Below are 17443 nucleotides of genomic sequence, written 5' to 3' on the forward strand. Positions count from 1 at the left end.
AGAGAGAAAGAAACATCTATAACCAAATATACCTGTCTCACATTTTAGACAATTCGGAGGAAAAGACAAACTCCATAAGAATTATTAATGTAGCCTCAAGAAGATAATACATGGGGTTTGATTATTCACAATAAATTTACATACTTTTGTGAGAAATGACAATGCTTCAACTTTTATCTTTTTTTTTCTCTTTTTTTTCAGCAAATGCGCTTTACGACTCAATCTGTGTACTATATTTTTTTATGTACTTAATTCAGAAGCCTCAAGTCTCTTAACCTTCAAAACTTATAAGGGATAGCTTCAATATTAATTGGTTTTGGAAAGGGAAAAAAAATGCTTTTTATAAGATTTCTAACCATCACCAAATTAACTTCTTTTGCAGAACTACTGGATCTTTTTATATATTAATGAAATGTAGTTTACCAGTGTAGTTGCCAAACTTAAAAAATGACTATACTGTTTGCATAACCATCAAGGTGATTTTTTTTTTTTTTCATTTTTTGCGAGTACAACAGTAATGTTAGTTTTTTGTATTAAATATATGCAAAATTTTCAAGACCAATATGAGCCCTTATTGACTATATATAACTACTATAGTTTTATATTTTTTAGACCAATTTAGTCAGCATCTTCCCCCCCCCTTGGCTACAGAGTTTAAGATAAGTACCAGCTAGAAGAAGCATTTTGTGAAAAAGTGTGAAGGAAAAAAATAGGCATTTACTGAGGTGGTTCTACTAACTATTGTACTATTTTTCTTGAAGAAAAGGTTGAACCAAAAGTTTAAAGCATTATCTGTCAACGATATAGCTTTAAAGTAGACCAGGACTATAAAGGTAAATATAAACTTTGTACTTGCAACACCACTGATTTGGAAACCTGAGATCAAGAGATTTTGTCACAACAATTTTTTTTTTTTTTTTGTAGTTGTGAAAAAGTAGTAATATGGATCAGCAAAGCGGAATATCTCAATTGCTTGAATATTTGAATAAAAGAGATGAGTGTCCAACCTCGAACGATTACAATGGGGAAAACTTTGGTGCTCGTATATCGTCCATCTTTGTGATTATGGCAACCTCGGCGATTGGTACATTTTTTCCCTTGTTATCATCAAAATATTCATTTATAAGATTGCCTTGGTGGTGCTTTTTTGGTGCCAAATATTTCGGTAGCGGTGTTATTGTGGCTACTGCATTTGTGCATTTATTAGAACCTGCATCGGATTCCTTAACTGCTGAGTGCTTGACTGGTCCAATTACCGAGTACCCGTGGGCTTTTGGTATTTGTCTAATGACTTTATTTTTGTTGTTCTTTTTCGAATTGGTTGCTTATCGTATCATTGACAGAAAGATCGAGTCATTTGGTCAAGATGGAGAAGAGGAAATTGGAGGACATTCTCACTCCCACTTTGGCGATGAGTCAATGTATGTTAAAAGGGGTACTGAGAAGAGAAAGGACAAAAATGAGCAAGAGGAAGTTGAAGTTGAAGAGGAAGATAAGGATGAGAAATACGAAACAGTTTCTGAGCATCCAATTACTGCCAAAAGTAATGATAATCCATATCCAAACCATTTCCAACATGCTTTTGAACATCAAGATCCGGAAGTCGTAGGAACACCAGTGAATGATCACAGTAGAGAGCAATACTATGGACAATTATTAAACGTGTTTGTATTGGAATTTGGTATTATTTTTCACTCGGTTTTCATTGGTTTGTCATTGGCTGTAGCTGGTGATGAGTTCAAAAGTCTTTATATTGTTCTTGTTTTCCACCAAATGTTTGAAGGTTTGGGTTTAGGTACAAGAATTGCGGCAACAAATTGGGAATCGAAAAAGTATACTCCGTGGCTTTTGGCTTTGGCATACACCGTATGTACTCCCATTGCAATAGCAATCGGCTTGGGTGTTAGGCACTCCTACCCACCAGGTTCAAGAAAAGCATTGATTACAAACGGAGTCTTTGATTCTATTTCTGCTGGTATTTTGATATACACAGGTCTTGTTGAATTAATGGCCCATGAGTTTTTGTATAGCGGCGAATTTAAAGGACCTTCAGGTTTCAAGAAAATGATGATTGCTTATTTTATCATGTGCTGGGGTGCCGGATTAATGGCATTATTAGGTAAATGGGCCTGATTCTATCGCCTTTTTTCGTTGTTTTGGAAATATACATATGTTATTGATATATTCCAACAAAGGTTCGGTCATTTATATATATATATGCATTAGTTGATTAATCATTGTCTAATAGATTCATGTAATATTCAAAGAAGAAGAAAAAAAAAAATCGCTACAAAACAAGTCTTTTAAAAACACTTTGCGGGTTGATTCAATTCGTATACAAATTGAACCATCTCGCCAAATTACGCACAACTTCAGTTGCCCAATTCCTTTACACGTTATTTGCCTCTTGACTCAATCAGTCGGTTTCAACAGATTTTTTGCAACTTTTTTTCTTGATGTCCGTGCGGCGGCTTTTCCTTAAAAAAAAAAGGCAAAAAAAAAAAAAATCTTCATCAAAGTGAACTGATATCGTTATCACTTCAACTTCAACCCTATATATTATTCACTTGAATGCTTTCAAATTTACTTAAACGCTCTACTGTTGGAGTTTCTGTTTACCGAAACAAACAAATATTTCCAAAACTGGCATTCTCGTTTCGATGCTATTCGCCACCTTCAAAGAAGTTTGGACAGTCCTATCAAGGACCTCCAAAGCTTCCCAAGGAGGAACAAGAAGAATTTGAAAGGTTGCAAAATATAGCACAGTCGCAGATTGCGATAGAGGAATATAACGATCTGGTTAAGGCTGGACAGGCAGCAGAAGGGGAAGTGTTTGCTGGAAAGGAAACACCTCCAGTAGTTGCCGTGGACGCTAACCTGGATATTGGATCCTTTGCTTATTTAAAGACAATTCCAGAATTTGAGGGAGATGTCAATCCAGTAACAGGCGAAAAAGGTGGACCCAAGCAAGATCCGTTGAAAACTGGAGATGAATGGACTTTCAATGGAAGAACCATAGACTTTTGAGTTAATCAAAAGAAGAAGAGAGAAAAAAAAAAAGGAAAGAAGCTTTCTTTCTTTTGCAATAGAGATATTTCGGTCAAACTATAGAAGAAATATTGGGATTAGGATTGGTATTGATGTTGTTGTTGTTGTTGTTGTGTTGTGTAGGTTCCTTATAGTGGATGGATCCTCTCATCTCTTATCTCCTGCACACAGACAAATTTTATATGCGAGTTGAAAAATTTATCTCATCTTGAACGAATCTGAAAATCTCATGGTTGGGTACCTTGAAGAGGATGAATTTTGATACACAGTCTACCTGTGTGGAGCTGCCATTGAACAATGAGGTGGCTGATACTGAAAAAGGGCTGCAGTTGAATGTTGCAAGTAATAATTATTGCTGCGGAAAGAAAAACCCGGAAAGTAATGATGATGATGATGATGATGAAGAAGAAGAAGACTTAATACAACCACTTCATATGCTTGATTTCCCGATTCTACGACTTCAGCCACCATATGAAGTGTTGTCTACCATCTTGAAACTATTGTCTCCCGAAGAAACTATAAATTTTGGTGTCTTTGCCAATCGAGATCAACACTTTATCGTAGATGAAGACGAATGGTCAGTGTTTAAAAACCATAACGTCTCAGCATTAGAGCTCAAGGATGCTGTATCATGGCTCAAACTTTACAGCATCAGACTCAACACATCTAAGAAGTTAGCACGTTTGCCTTTACTAGCAAATTCTTTGAGAATAAATTTTGCAAATGAATACAATGCATATTTGACACGAATCATTTCAAACGATCTATCCTGGATTAGTACTCAAGCTAAGAGAGAAGAAATACACGCAATGACCAGTCTTCGGTTGAGTGAAAACTGTGGTCGTATGGCTCAACCGGATAGTATTCGCAAGATCCAATTACCAGGTCTTGAAAGATTAACATCCCCGTCTGTGAAATCGATTGTTTTAAAAGAACCATCAATAACAAATGATAACCTTGGGTTAAAGACTTGGGGAAGTTCTCTAATTCTAAGTCTGCGATTGTTGAGAAGCCAAAGAAACAGATATTTGCATGGCTTGGTACTTGAATTAGGGTCAGGTACTGGACTTGTAGGTATCTGTTGCTGTATTTTAAAATTTGATACGACATTGACCGATTTGCCTCAGATAGTGCCCAATTTGGAATCTAATTTGAAGCTCAATAACTTGCTAGGGTCTAGTGAAAATTGGCAAGGTCCAAAAATAAGGGCTGAACAGTTAGACTGGTCTAACCCTCACACTTCGCCTATTTATGGTGAGAAGTTTGACACTATTGTTTTAAGTGACCCCATCTATTCAAGTCACCACCCACAATGGGTAGTCAATGTACTTGATTTGTTTTTAAGAAATGACGAGAATAGCAGTAGTGTTTCTGTATTGATTGAAATTCCACTTCGGCCAAAGTTTGAAAAGGAAAGACAAGTACTTTGGGACTTGATGAGTGAAAAGTATGAGGAAATAGAGTGTGAAATTGAAGATGGATTTGATGATTTTGGTGAGATGAAGTTTTGTTTCAAGAAATATACAAGAAAATGAGAGAAAGAAAGAAGGGGGGAGAGAGATACCTCTATTGATGAAAAAAAAATATTACATCTATCAAAAAGTCTAAACTTCTAAATATACTATAAATAATCTTTCAACATGGCCAACTTTTTTACGGCTTCCTCCAATATAGTATCATCTTTACAAACTGCAAATCTGATGCAGTTTTCCAATCCATTACCAACTCGATTTTTCTCAATTACAAACTCGGTTGGTGGAATTCCAACAACTCCAATCTCTTTGATCAACCAATAAGCTAATTTAAAATCTAAAGTGCCTCTACTTAAAATATCTTCGGGAAACTCATAATCATTTGGCATTTTCACTTTGGACAAGTTGACTAACAAAAAGTAGCCACCATCCGCAATAGTGTAAGGTAATCCCAAATCATCAAATACTTTGACAAAAAGCTCATACTTCCTCGCATAGTCCTTCCTGGTATTTTCAAAATAGTTCAACTTGTCTGCTTGGGGAAATGCTTGAGCAACTGCTTGCTGTAACGGTGCTGGCGTTGAGAAGCATATTCTGGTATGCGCTGCAGTCACGTACTTGATCAAAGATGCTGGTCCTTGGATGTATCCCACTCTCCAACCAGTTGCAGCAAAAGACTTACCAGCTGAGCCAACGGTTAATGTGCGTTCACGCAATTCCGGTAAGCTTTCCAAAGTTGCAGGTCTAGGGAACTCGCTTGTATAAAATAAATTTTCATAAACTTCATCACTAACGAGAATTAAGTTATGCTTAATCACCAATTCGCCTAGTCTATGCAACTCTTGTTTATTAAATATTTTCCCAATTGGGTTGTGGGGAGTATTGATAACAACCATTTTAACTTTATCACTTATACTCAGCTCCAACGATTCCCAGTCAATTTCCCAGTCTTCGCCATTTACTGTTTCAGTATTCAACTTTTCAGGATACCTGATTTTGACATATTTGACTTTTGCACCGGTCATTTCAATATTCGGTATATACTGATCAAAAAAGGGTTCAAATACGATGACCTCATCGCCGGGAGTCAAAAAGCCAAAAAAGACAGAAAACATTCCTTCGTTTGCACCCGTGGTGATTTGGACTTCTTCAATAGGAACTTCGCGACCATAGCTCTTGGAATAATGGTTGGCAATTTGTTTTAATAAATTAATATTACCTCTTGCTGGCGCGTACTGGTTAAATTGTGTTTGGTGCAACGCTTCGTCGACTGCTTGAATTGCAAATTCTGGAGGGTTATATGAGAAAAATCCTTGACCCAAGTTGACAATCTTGGTATTTGGGTCATCAGCTTGCGCTTTTGCAGCTGTCTCATTGATCAATGTCCAGATATCCTTCTGTCCTGGCTTTAGATTGAAGTAAGGATTGTGTAAAGAAGCTGGATCTTTCCTATCACTACGAGACATTGTTGTTGAAAAAGGCCTTTTATATTGAGTACTATGTTGGAAAACCCGCTTTAGCATGTAAAAAGAAAAGGAAAAGAAAACCACAAACAAGGCAGAAACAGAGTGCGCTGAAAAGCAAATAGTCGCAACTGAGAAGAAACCAATCTTGTCTAAAGAGAGAAGACTTATAAGAAATCCTTATCCAAACTGGGTTCTATGTGCTGATAAAGGGAAATGAAAATTGTGAAAAAAAAAAAAAAACTGTGGCGGCAAAATGTTCCTCCCAAAAAGGTAATTCATTCCATTGCACTGAAAAAAGAAATTACATAAAAATTTCAGTGGTGCTTAAGCGGAAATGTTGCATTTAGATAAGCGAGGCTGAATATAACCGCTTAGAGGAAGTATAGAATAACGTCCTGGGACCTCAGGGGAAAAAAAAAATAAAAACACTATCAAGCGACACTGTCGAGTAAAGCGAGAGAGTGGAGCACATTGATTAATGACGAGAGCTAGTCACTATGGTAAAGGCTAGCTCATCTCGCTTCGCTCGAGAGTGGAGCGCATTGATTACATCGACACCGACACTATCTCGCTCTGCTCGATAGTGTCCAAGTGTTGTAATTTATTAAATAAATAAACAAGTCTTTATGCAACTAACAATTTAGATATATCAAAGCCGCATTCAAATCCTTCTTCAACCTTTGTAGTTTCTTCAGCTAGTTGCTTATAAATAACATTACATGCATACCCTGTGACCAAAAGTCCTGGAGGTCTCGAGCCACACGTTTCAACAGCCTCTGCAACCTTTTCCAAAGTAGTGCGTATAACTCTCTGGTCTGGACAGCTAGCGCGTTCAATTATCGCTACAGGTAAATCTCTCACCCATCCTTTCTGCTCAATCAACAACGGAATCAAGTCAACGATTCTGTGCAATGCCATAAGAAAAATAGTAGTTCTGCTAGGTTCAAAAAAAGGTAAGTTTGGTACAGCGCCTTTCCTTCCAGTACCAGTGCATATCAAAACTTGATCAGCTACATCTCTATGGGTCATGGGAATTTGGGCTAGTACTGGTGCAGCCAAAGCTGATGAGATCCCAGGAACAACAGTTGGCTCGTATCCTCTTTCTTGGAAAAATGTATACTCCTCACCACCACGACCAAATATGTAAGGATCTCCCTGCTTCAATCGCAATACAAACTGATTTTGCTTTAAGCCATCTAACGCCATAGCCAATAGCTCTTCTTGAGCTTTTTCGGCGTTTCCTGGAAACTTGCGTGCAATAAAAAGTTTTGGACCGTGGGTTTTGGGTATAAGATCGAGCACTTGTTGCGGTACCAACTTATCTGCGAGAATCAAATCAGCTTGGTTAATGGCTTGAAGTGCTCCTACAGTAAGCAAAGACACCGAACCCGGTCCACTTCCAACAAGTGTAATTTTACCTTTCTTGGACAAATGAGCTACGTTTTCTTGTGCAATAGTGTCTTTCAAACTCGATTCTTTATAAATGGTTTTCAAATCTTTTATAGACAAGTCGGCTAGTTTTGATAGTGGATAGTATTCAACAATTTGAGAGAGCCACCTGTTTCTTCTAAGTTTTATTTCCTCTTGGGTTTGGTCAAATTCATGTACAAGGGAGTTGAATTTATGGCTTGTTATTGAATCATCATCGTGTTCTCCTACTTCCAACTCCTCTAAAAGTATTTTGTCTTGTTCTTGGATCTGCTTACGCAAATCACCTACTTTGTCACAGATCTTATCCACGTTTGGTGGTAAATGACTTACCAATTCTCGCCTTAATCTTGAGGCTAGCTTACAACCTTTGCCATTTGTGGTCACACCCATTTGGAAATCTCCCTGGCTGTGAGTCGAAAGTAAAGTGAATGTGCAGAGTTCTGGACAATCGGTGGTATTAATCGGAATCCGTAATGCGCGGCATTGTCGGTAGATGTACTGTTTGGTTTCTAGTTGCGCTTGCAGGAGAGTGACAAAGACTTTATCGACAATTTTATTCACCTCTGACCGTCCTAGCGTTGTGAGATGCTTGCGAATATTCGACTCTGAAAAATCGTTATCAATGAGTATTTTGAGCTTTTCTTCGTTGCAATGTGTCGTTATACTTGGTGATAGTTTTGATCCTTCTGGCACAATCAATATTGGGATTGCTTTTGCATTGATAATAGACGTTACTCGCAGGTTTGTGATGTTTGAATAGCCAATTAGTAAGTGTATCTCATCGGCAGAGTTTAGAGATGCTAGTAGATTTACCATTGGACAAAGTCGCTGCTGTTGTCGCTGTCGCTGTTGCTGTTGCTGTTGCTGTTGCGCCTACATCTCAAATCAAAAAGTTGCAAAAACTTTTTCAAAATCTCAAAAGGGTATAGGTGAAATTTTGCAGATTGAATCTGAACGTGTGCAATTACGCAATAAGCATGGATTATGTAAGCGCTATCTCGTAAAAAAAAAAAACAATATTTGTAGCTGGGAAAAAAAAAAGGTCTCGCTACCATATGTTGTCTCAGCTTGTCTCTTTTTTTTTTTTTTTTTTTTGGCAACAACGTTCTTGGCTACCATCTGTCAGAATTTTTCCGAGCGATGGAGAAGAGATGGGCCTTCGTCCGAAATTTTTCAGTTGATGAGGCCATTTTTTCCTTTTTGTAAAAAGAAAAATAATGCAAAAAAAGTGAAAAATAAGGTGGGGCTTACCATTACTCACGATAGGAAAATGGTTAAAAGAACTTTAGGATTAGGTAATCTTGCAAAGGTAAAGAAGCAGAAGTTGAAGGAGGAAAAAAGAGCTGCTGCTGCTGCTGCTTCGAAAGAGGAAGAAAAAGAAGTAGAGGATAACGATGCAAATCAATTGAGTGTTGCACTTCCAGAGGAAGTGGATGCAAATGATGAAATAGCTCAGCTTAAGGGACTTTTCAAAACTTATATTAATTCAGAGCGAGACGATGAGTTGATATTGAACGGAATAATACATGAGTGTGATAGACTTTTGCGTAAACAGGATGAGGAAAAAGATGACAAGAATAAAAATGCATTAGGACCAGATTTTTATAAAATTTATGCCATTGCTCTAAGTGAATTGGCCAATTTCCACACGGACGATATCAAACAAGTTGGGGAATTTTTTGAAGCAGGTATCGAGAGAGTTGAAGACGGATTGGCAAAACATCCAGATAATATAGACTTGCAATTTACATTAGCTAAAATTTCCATCAATCAAATCGTGTTGCAGTATATTTCGCAGTTAAGCTTGGAAAGTAAACTTGAGGGTAATGATATCAAACGTAAGCTTGATAAGGCATTGCAAGTTTATGAATCGGCTGAAGCAAAAGCAAAAGAATCAAATAACTTTGAGGCGTTTGGCAATGAGGAGTATTTTGATATCTTGGAAGCGGTAGATGATTTATTGGACATTGTTGACAATTTTGGTAAAGATGTAGAGGACGAAGAGGATGAAAAGAAATCAAAGGAAGTTACAGAAGAAACAGAAGAAGATGATGAGGAGGAGGAGGAGAAGGAGGAGAAGAAAGAAGAAGAAGATGATGATGATGAGGAGGAAGTTGAACTTGCAGAAACACACCCTCTTTATGCCATCAAGAATACTGATGAGTATAATCAATGGTGGAGAGACCATACTATTACATACTTGGAGAATTTAGATAAATTGGCTACACCTTCCCCAACTTTGCGCAAACAATTAAACCACCGCTTAGGACAGTCCTATTTGAAAGAAGCAGAAATCCCATGTAACGTATACACAACCTTGAAATACGACGAAGATTATCAAGGTATTGAGGAATTGCAAGGGTTGACTTTAAAAGAGTCTAAGAAAATTGCTCAGGATTTGATGCACACGGCTTTGGAATATCTCAAGCAAGCAGAGAACAAAGAGGAACCTGAAAGTTGGGTCGATATAGCTGAGGCAATGATTTCCTTGGCCAATTTATACGATTTGGAGAGTGAAGAACAAGAGCTGCTTTATAAAGATGCTGAAAAATTGTTGAACAAAGCTAATAATGCTACAAATGGGAAGTACCAAGATGTATTGGATAATTTTTTGCAATAAAAAAAAACTACAAAAAGGCACCATCAAGTGTTTTTGAAGTAAAGTGATAAAAAAATATGAATAAAATATGGTACATAAAGGAAAGGAGAAAGAAAAGAAGTTTCGTTATAATATAGCTCTTGAAAAGTCAGGTATTTATATGATGAGTAAGGGAGTATGTGAGATGGTGGGATGGTGAGGATGGTGGGAATGGGGACTTTGCGTGAGCTTTGTTTCGTAAAACTAATGGCTAAACTCTGCTAGCAATTGTGCTCTCACTGTGTAATTTCATAGCGTTCTTTTCATGAGCATTGTCTTTACAAAATTGCAATCCAACGCACATATGGTCTTCCAATAGTCTATGCTTTGCACAAAATTTTCCTTTGCAGTGAGAGCATGTACCCACCATTCGTAACGGCGCCGAAGCACAAGATTTCAAACTACATCTGTTCTTCTTTTTGGTCTTTTTTATGGCTGTTACGGCGGTACCAGTAGCGGACAACTGTGTTGCATTTTCCGCTGATGGTTGTGGTGATATTGATATTGGAGGAGTGTCGCTTCCATTTGACATCAATATGACATTTATCGAATCCTTTTCCGGTAAGATACCAAATGCTGATAATGATTTACTATATGGTTCCAATTTCACACCATTATAAATGAGCTTAAAATCTTTTGGAATTGTGTTGGTTGTGCCAACCTTGGCACCGTTTCTCAAATCTTCCACCGTCGAGTTATCCGGTATGGTTATTTGGAATGAAGACTCTGTAGACAATCTAACTGTTACCTTCATTTTTTTGTCTGCTTGTTGGAACTTGAGTGAATATTAGGTGGAGGGGAAAAAAAAAAAAAAGGCGGGCGAGCTGGCGAGTTGAGTTAGGCGACCAGGGGAAAGGTTTACTGATAAGACCAAGTTTCAAGACGAGCTGGCGAGCAGTTTGGGGAAAAGTTTATTGATAAAAACCTAGTTTTAAGACTAGTTTTATTCTCAAGTTGTTTGGTAAAAGCTAAAGCTTTGTGGTTTCGTGATAAAAGTGAAATCACAAACTATAGATTGAGAAATTCCAAAGAAATTTGGTGGCAACTATTATTGTCTCATCATCAGAAACAAAAGAAAAAGAAAAAAAAGAAACGTAAATTGGTCACGTGGTACCATCGTCTTTTACAACTCCCTTCAAGCGAATGTTCACACTGGGCTCACCGGGGGAGCTCGTAATTAAACATTTGGTAGCTTTTAAGTATGATCATTTACTCATTTTAGCAATACAAGACTAATAATAGTTGGTATATATAATATAGATAATAATAGTTAGTATATAATATAGATAATAATAGTTAGTAAATATAGATAATAATAGTTAGTATATAATATAAAAATACTTTTTTTTCTTTTTAGTTACGGCTTGAAAGGGATTTTTTTATGGAGTAAAATAAAGTCACTATTTTATTTTTTCGGTCAAGATTCTAATGATTAAAACAGTATATAATAACGACGTCTCACGTGATTTTTAGAGTGCGGGTTTTATTTCTGGTTTAGACTTGATTTCGACACTACACTATCGACACTACACTGTCGAGCAGAGCGAGATAGTGGAGCATTACTATCTGACATCGACGCTATCGACACTATCGACACTATCGAGCAGAGCGAGATAGTGGAGCATTACTATCTGACATCGACGCTATTGACACTATTGAGCAGAGCAATATAACTGCTCTATATTTTGGGTTCAATACTAGCTGACACCGACATTATCAACACTAGCTGCCACTGACAATACAATGTCTTCGCTGTCACCGGCATTGTCCTATAAGAAACCTCGAAAAGATCACATATCGTCATCTTCTTCTACACCTACAACGCCAATCTTGAATACTAGCTCCCCCAACTTGTCTATTGCTTCCTCGACTGATTCAGCGGTGACAGATGCACGACATCCGCATCTGGTACAGCAAAACACACATCGCAAAATTTCAAATAGGCGCAAAGCTTTACAAGAGTTTTATCACTTACAGCTGAATAAACAACAAGAAACTGATGCAGGGTCTGGAACAGGGTTAGGAACAGGGGAGAATAATTCTTCCACCCTCAAAAGTCCAGCATTACGCTCTACCGCGGCTGCTGTTGCCAATCTGAATTTGGATCATCACAAAATTGACACTGTGGAGGACATCGGAAAGTTTATAGAAGATTCATCAATGGTTGAAATTTTGAAACTTCGAAACTCCCTTCAAGCAAAGATAAATTCTTCAAATCAACGTAAGAAGGAAATAATGTACGATAATTACCACGAATTGATCAAATTGAGCAAAACATTGAGTAAATTTTGTGAGTCAAAAGTATCAATGTCTTTTCAGCCCGAATGTGTAGATAATTTGAGTGGATTCAAAATATTCAAACAAAACTCAGACTCGTCCGTCAACGATGAAATTGACTTTGACACATATATGGATGACTCCATAAAGGAATTAACTGGGTTCAATGAAACTCGAGTGAAGAAAATGACTTTGGGCGGGTTCGACCAAGTTCTTGATCGTTTGATTCAAGATGCAGCCGAATCAGATACCAACGCTAGTATCATTGGTATCAGCGATATAAATGGAGGAAATGACATTGTATCACATGGTGACGAAGAGAAACCCCAAGTACTAGCAAATGAAATAGATTACATTTTGGGCCTACCGAATATGGATTTGTCTGAAGAGGAAAAAGAACGGGCTCTTTCAACTATTGAGAAAAGATTGTGCAGTTTGGGTGCAGACACAACATTGTGGCACAGGATCAACCTTGTAAAGTTGCTGATACTGTAAGTGAACAAGAAGGAACCACGTTAGTAGTAACAAAAGTATTCCAAATCAATTGACTTACTTATACAAATCACTAGTATACAAAATATGTGCAAAACAAAAAAAAAAAAAAAAATATGGATACATGGTCCATTATGTCATCAATTTTACCATTTCAATTCCGTTTTACACTTTCTATTTCTCCTTTTAATTCAAATCGTGGACGTGATAAATGGGATCCCTTTTTTGTAACTTCTCCTTGATGATATCCTCTCTCAGACTGAACAGTATAGAGAGCTCTCTATCTGGATCAACACCAAGCGTATCTCTCACTACAAAAGCCTCTAATGTTGGTGATTTTGTTTGTGTTCCTGTCAACACTGTTGTTGCTTTTAATTCAGTGTTTGCTGGTACTGGTGTACTAAAACATGACATGACAAAGAATGCAATTACTGCGAAAAACCTCATTTCTTTTTTTGTAACTAAAGTATTTTTCGGCGTCTTTAAACAAAATTAGACTTTTGAGGGATGGAATTGAATTGACCCGATAGAGTGGTAAGAGAAATAGAATAGAAAGAGACTTTAGTTGTTTTTATATGTTATCTAAGGTTTGACAGGAAACTACAGACCCTCACAAAACTTTACAAAAGAAAAAGTTGCGTCATTCCAGCTCTCCCTTAAAGCCTATTATTGAGTCTAGGTCTTTTCGCCATGAATTCAATTCAATACCGCGATACAATAATAAAACACCAAAAAAAAAAATAAAAAAAAATAATATATACATATATGTATATCACCCTTATCTACACCCCCCCCCCCCCTTTTGCCTCATTTGTGCATAAAACAACTCCTTTCCCAATTCGGTGAATATTGTCAAATTGCGCAGTTTTTGTTTTTGTTTTTTTTTTCTTCTTCTTGTCCCTGAAATTCCTTTTTTAACTTATCAATTAAATTTTCACCCGATATGGAAAACAAGATAAGAGGCACGGTGGGTGGATGAATGGGTGGTTTGGTAACTTAAGTTTCGAATAGTTTCTTTTGCATGGCTTTTCTCAAACGCATTTTAGGCCCTTCTGCATCAGTATCGTTATCTTCAGCTTCTCCGTTTGCAAGTTCAAAAGATTTTTCGTTTGCTCCAGTTTGTTCTACTACTGGCGCATCCATATCTCTAATTGAATTAACATCACTGGTCTGTTCCAAATCGGCAGAGGCAAATATTGGAATATCTGCCAAATTCAGTAAATTGAGATCTAACGAACTGGCACTTGTAGTCCTTTGCAAGTTATCAGAGCCAATCGTATTTTGAATATCGTCATTTTCTTCTTTTTCCTGTTCTTCTTCCTCTCTTTCTTGTCTAGCAAGCAATTCCATTTTATGTTCAACGTCAATACCATCGTTATAATACCGATAAAATCTATTGAAATCGTCGAATATTTCGGGACCGTACTTGTTGCAAAACTCATTGACTCTCAAACATAGTTTGCGCCTTGTCTTTTTCAATTTTTCAATTTGAAACTTATCCAGATTAATACTCAACATCGAAATGAATAAAGGTTTGAGCGATTTATAGTAATCGACGCCAATCTCTCCGATTCTCAATGATGCATAAGTGGTCAACACCGCCCACAAGTAAAAAACAACAAATATAAACCAAACGGACACTTCTATCTCGTCCAACACTTTCAACTTCACAATCAATATGGTACCAATCACTGACCAGAAAATGTACAACATTGGTGCTAATCCCAAAGCCACCAATATCTTCCAAGTACTCAAAACATCTTTGGCTTCTATCTTCACTACCGATCCGGCCAACGCCTCCTTGGCCTTTTGTCTGGAAATTCTTCTTGAAATTATGAAAACTGGACTAAACATGAATATCCCGGGCATGCTTAAACCCATAAATAAAAAGAATTTGAAAAACCTTGTAATAAACATCCAAGTAGTGTGCACTCTATGCCGTCTGTTCAACGATTCAACCTGATGGTCGTGCAAATTCAATCTCATCAAGTTCCTGTTATATTCTAAAACAGCTTCTTTCAACTCTTTTACATCAGGGCGGTCCTTATATTGTTCATACCCTTTGATCAACCTCCTGTTCATTTCAATAACCATGGGCAATGGGATGGTTTCACGATTCCCTGATGTGTATAACCTTCTCACAGCCTGCAACACCATCAAGGTTTCGTAATCATTGCATGTCACTGTCACTTCCTTCAATCCTAATGTAATAACTTTTAACAAATTGTCAACTGACTCCCTGCTGTTTTCCAGATACTCTGCGGCCATTTGCTCATCCACAATTATAGGCTTGCCAAATTCTATCACTACTCTTGATCTAAACTTGTGAGGATGGAAATAGTTTAAACCAACGGGTACAATAGAAACTGGAACAATGGGCTCTATTGTAACATCATCATCATCATCATCATCATCAGAAGTAGCAGCAGCAGCAGCAGCCTCGCCCTGCTTGATGTTAATTGCCTCGTCTCTTTTTTTGATTTGTTGAGCAACCGCACCAAGAGCCATAATCGCAACACCAGGTTTCAAGGGCAACAAGTCTGGCCGATCGTGGGAACCTCCCTCGGGAAAAATGCCCAAAACTTTGCCATCATTTAAATGGTTGAACACATTATGAAAAACTACATGATTGTCAATGTGTGGAGCAATTTTAAACGTCGTTCCATTGTGCAATCTTTCATCAATCTTTTCTTGAATTTTCTTTCTTGTAGAGCCAAACGGTTTTTTCAAAATCAACTTCTCATCATTAACAATTTCCAAGATGGGACTGTTCCCCAAGGAGTCGGGTAATCCAATTAATCCTTTAACTTGACATTCAGTGGTAAAGTGAGTTCCCTTACCACGAATCACGCGATTGTCTTTGTCATTGGCAACAACGTCATTATCATCTAAATATATCGTCCCGGTACCTCTTTTCAACAAATCTTGTGCTCTTCTAACTGGAATAGCACTACACAATTTAGCCGCATGGCCAATGAAAAACCGGTCATACGATTTTTGTGCAATTAAAAAGGCAATTCTCCGATTCAGATTCTCCTTTACTTTAGTCATCACAACCAATCCGTCGACAAATTGGTTATGGTGTGGTGCAATGACAAATATCACGGGCCCCTTTTTGGGAATATTGAAACTGCCTCTTGCTTGGACATCTCGGAAAAACGTTTGAATTACTAAATTGAAAAACCAAAGAACTGCATCGTAAGCTAGCACTCGAAATATTAAGCGCAAATAATATATGAATGGTCTATTCTCGAGCTTTGATCTTCGAATATCTGGTGACTTGGTCTGGCTAAAGCTTGTGCTAGAATTTGAATCGGGTATATCATGCATTTGTAAAGGAAGGGAACACAACCAAAAAAAAAAAAAAGAAAGAAAGAAAGAAAGAAAGAAAACCCCCGTGTGGATTAAGAATCAACAATGAACAGTTAAGGCTTAAGAATGAATATCTCTGAATATTAAAGATTATGGACGTACCTCCATTTATGTAGTTACTGGCTTCTTTTTTTGTAGGAAATATATACGAATATCAGGTCAAAAGTGGTACTGAAATATCTCCTGTTATAATTTTAATTAAATTGATTTTATAAATTACAATTTTTTTTATGGGGAAATATTATTTAATGCCCTGTTACTTCAATATGCTCTTTAGCGTAGTCAAGTCTACAGAAAAAGAAGGGGAGAAACAAATGACATGAAATGTTCAAGGGAAGATGGAAGAAAGAATATTTAATGTCTTTTTGGCATGGAAAGAAAAGTGGAAGAGCGGGGAAGAAGCTTTGATATGATGGCAAGATATCGATTCATCTCGTTATATTAGATTTCATGCACAAAGAGTAACCGGCTTTTTCTGTTTGTTACTCTTGGAACTCTTGTAACGTACAAACAGAAATGCTTGAGTGACACTATCGAGTGACACTATCGAGTGACACTGACTAATGACACTATCGAGTGACACTATCGAGTGACACTGACTAATAATACTATCGAGTGACACTATCGAGTGACACTGACTAATAATACTATCGAGTGACACTATCGAGTGACACTGACTAATAATACTATCGAGTGACACTATCTCGCTCTGCTTGATAGTGTAGCACGATGACTAATGACACTATCTCGCTCTGCTCGATAGTGGAGCTTGTTACAACCACGTAATTGTAGTGAGCCAGCGTATATTGCATGTTGACTCTACATGTAGTCACTGTTCAAGTACTTGTATTTGATGAAATTGCATCAATTCTTGATTTGAAGAAAGGGGAAAAATTCCATGCTTGTAGTCATATCCTTGTTTGTGTTCTTTTCCTTATGTATCCAGATTTCGTTGAAAAACACAAGACAGGAGGTGAGAGGCTCCATGAGAGGAGGAGGGAGAGATAGAGGTGAGAGGCTTCATGAGAGGAGGAGGGAGAGATAGAGGTGAGAGGCTCCATGAGAGGAGGAGGGAGAGATAGAGGTGAGAGGCTCCATGAGAGGAGGAGGGAGAGATAGAGGTGAGAGGCTCCATGAGAGGAGGAGGGAGAGATAGAGGTGAGAGGCTCCATGAGAGGAGGAGGGTGAGATCGAGGTGAGAGGCTCGGTGCAAGAAGGAGGGAGAGATAGAGGTGAGCAGTTGCGTA

At 37.6% G+C, this 17443-nt stretch overlaps 9 protein-coding genes across 9 annotated transcripts; 5 read left to right on the forward strand and 4 right to left on the reverse strand. All coding sequences in view use genetic code 12, as the record gives it.

Moving 5' to 3' along the window:
- Positions 1-942: 942 nt before the first annotated feature.
- ZRT2 (low-affinity Zn(2+) transporter) lies at positions 943-2133 on the forward strand (the record flags this gene model as incomplete). The annotated part of the gene is made up of 1 exon (XM_049325030.1): positions 943-2133. The coding sequence occupies one exon, from the start codon at positions 943-945 to the stop codon at positions 2131-2133; it is 1191 nt and encodes a 396-aa protein (XP_049182509.1).
- A 438-nt stretch (positions 2134-2571) lies between these two features.
- KGF56_000370 (uncharacterized protein) lies at positions 2572-3027 on the forward strand (the record flags this gene model as incomplete). Its single annotated transcript, XM_049325042.1, has 1 exon — positions 2572-3027. The coding sequence occupies one exon, from the start codon at positions 2572-2574 to the stop codon at positions 3025-3027; it is 456 nt and encodes a 151-aa protein (XP_049182510.1).
- A 272-nt stretch (positions 3028-3299) lies between these two features.
- Positions 3300-4583, forward strand: KGF56_000371 (S-adenosylmethionine-dependent methyltransferase; the record flags this gene model as incomplete). Its single annotated transcript, XM_049325053.1, has 1 exon — positions 3300-4583. One exon carries the CDS (start codon positions 3300-3302, stop codon positions 4581-4583), a length of 1284 nt encoding a protein of 427 aa, XP_049182511.1.
- An 86-nt stretch (positions 4584-4669) lies between these two features.
- Positions 4670-5986, reverse strand: KGF56_000372 (kynurenine--oxoglutarate transaminase; the record flags this gene model as incomplete). Its single annotated transcript, XM_049325064.1, has 1 exon — positions 4670-5986. One exon carries the CDS (start codon positions 5984-5986, stop codon positions 4670-4672), a length of 1317 nt encoding a protein of 438 aa, XP_049182512.1.
- Positions 5987-6610: 624 nt separating this feature from the next.
- On the reverse strand, positions 6611-8233 carry MET1 (uroporphyrinogen-III C-methyltransferase; the record flags this gene model as incomplete). The annotated part of the gene is made up of 1 exon (XM_049325075.1): positions 6611-8233. The coding sequence occupies one exon, from the start codon at positions 8231-8233 to the stop codon at positions 6611-6613; it is 1623 nt and encodes a 540-aa protein (XP_049182513.1).
- A 454-nt stretch (positions 8234-8687) lies between these two features.
- Positions 8688-10037, forward strand: KGF56_000374 (uncharacterized protein; the record flags this gene model as incomplete). The annotated part of the gene is made up of 1 exon (XM_049325086.1): positions 8688-10037. The coding sequence occupies one exon, from the start codon at positions 8688-8690 to the stop codon at positions 10035-10037; it is 1350 nt and encodes a 449-aa protein (XP_049182514.1).
- Positions 10038-10266: 229 nt separating this feature from the next.
- Positions 10267-10809, reverse strand: KGF56_000375 (uncharacterized protein; the record flags this gene model as incomplete). The annotated part of the gene is made up of 1 exon (XM_049325097.1): positions 10267-10809. The coding sequence occupies one exon, from the start codon at positions 10807-10809 to the stop codon at positions 10267-10269; it is 543 nt and encodes a 180-aa protein (XP_049182515.1).
- A 989-nt stretch (positions 10810-11798) lies between these two features.
- VPS51 (Vps51p) lies at positions 11799-12827 on the forward strand (the record flags this gene model as incomplete). The annotated part of the gene is made up of 1 exon (XM_049325108.1): positions 11799-12827. The coding sequence occupies one exon, from the start codon at positions 11799-11801 to the stop codon at positions 12825-12827; it is 1029 nt and encodes a 342-aa protein (XP_049182516.1).
- A 993-nt stretch (positions 12828-13820) lies between these two features.
- On the reverse strand, positions 13821-16154 carry SCT2 (bifunctional glycerol-3-phosphate/glycerone-phosphate O-acyltransferase; the record flags this gene model as incomplete). Its single annotated transcript, XM_049325119.1, has 1 exon — positions 13821-16154. One exon carries the CDS (start codon positions 16152-16154, stop codon positions 13821-13823), a length of 2334 nt encoding a protein of 777 aa, XP_049182517.1.
- Between the last annotated feature and the right edge of the window lie 1289 nt (positions 16155-17443).

This window comes from Candida oxycetoniae (assembly GCF_023343755.2).
Source record: "Candida oxycetoniae strain CBS 10844 chromosome Unknown scaffold9, whole genome shotgun sequence".
NCBI lineage: Eukaryota > Fungi > Ascomycota > Pichiomycetes > Serinales > Debaryomycetaceae > Lodderomyces > Lodderomyces oxycetoniae.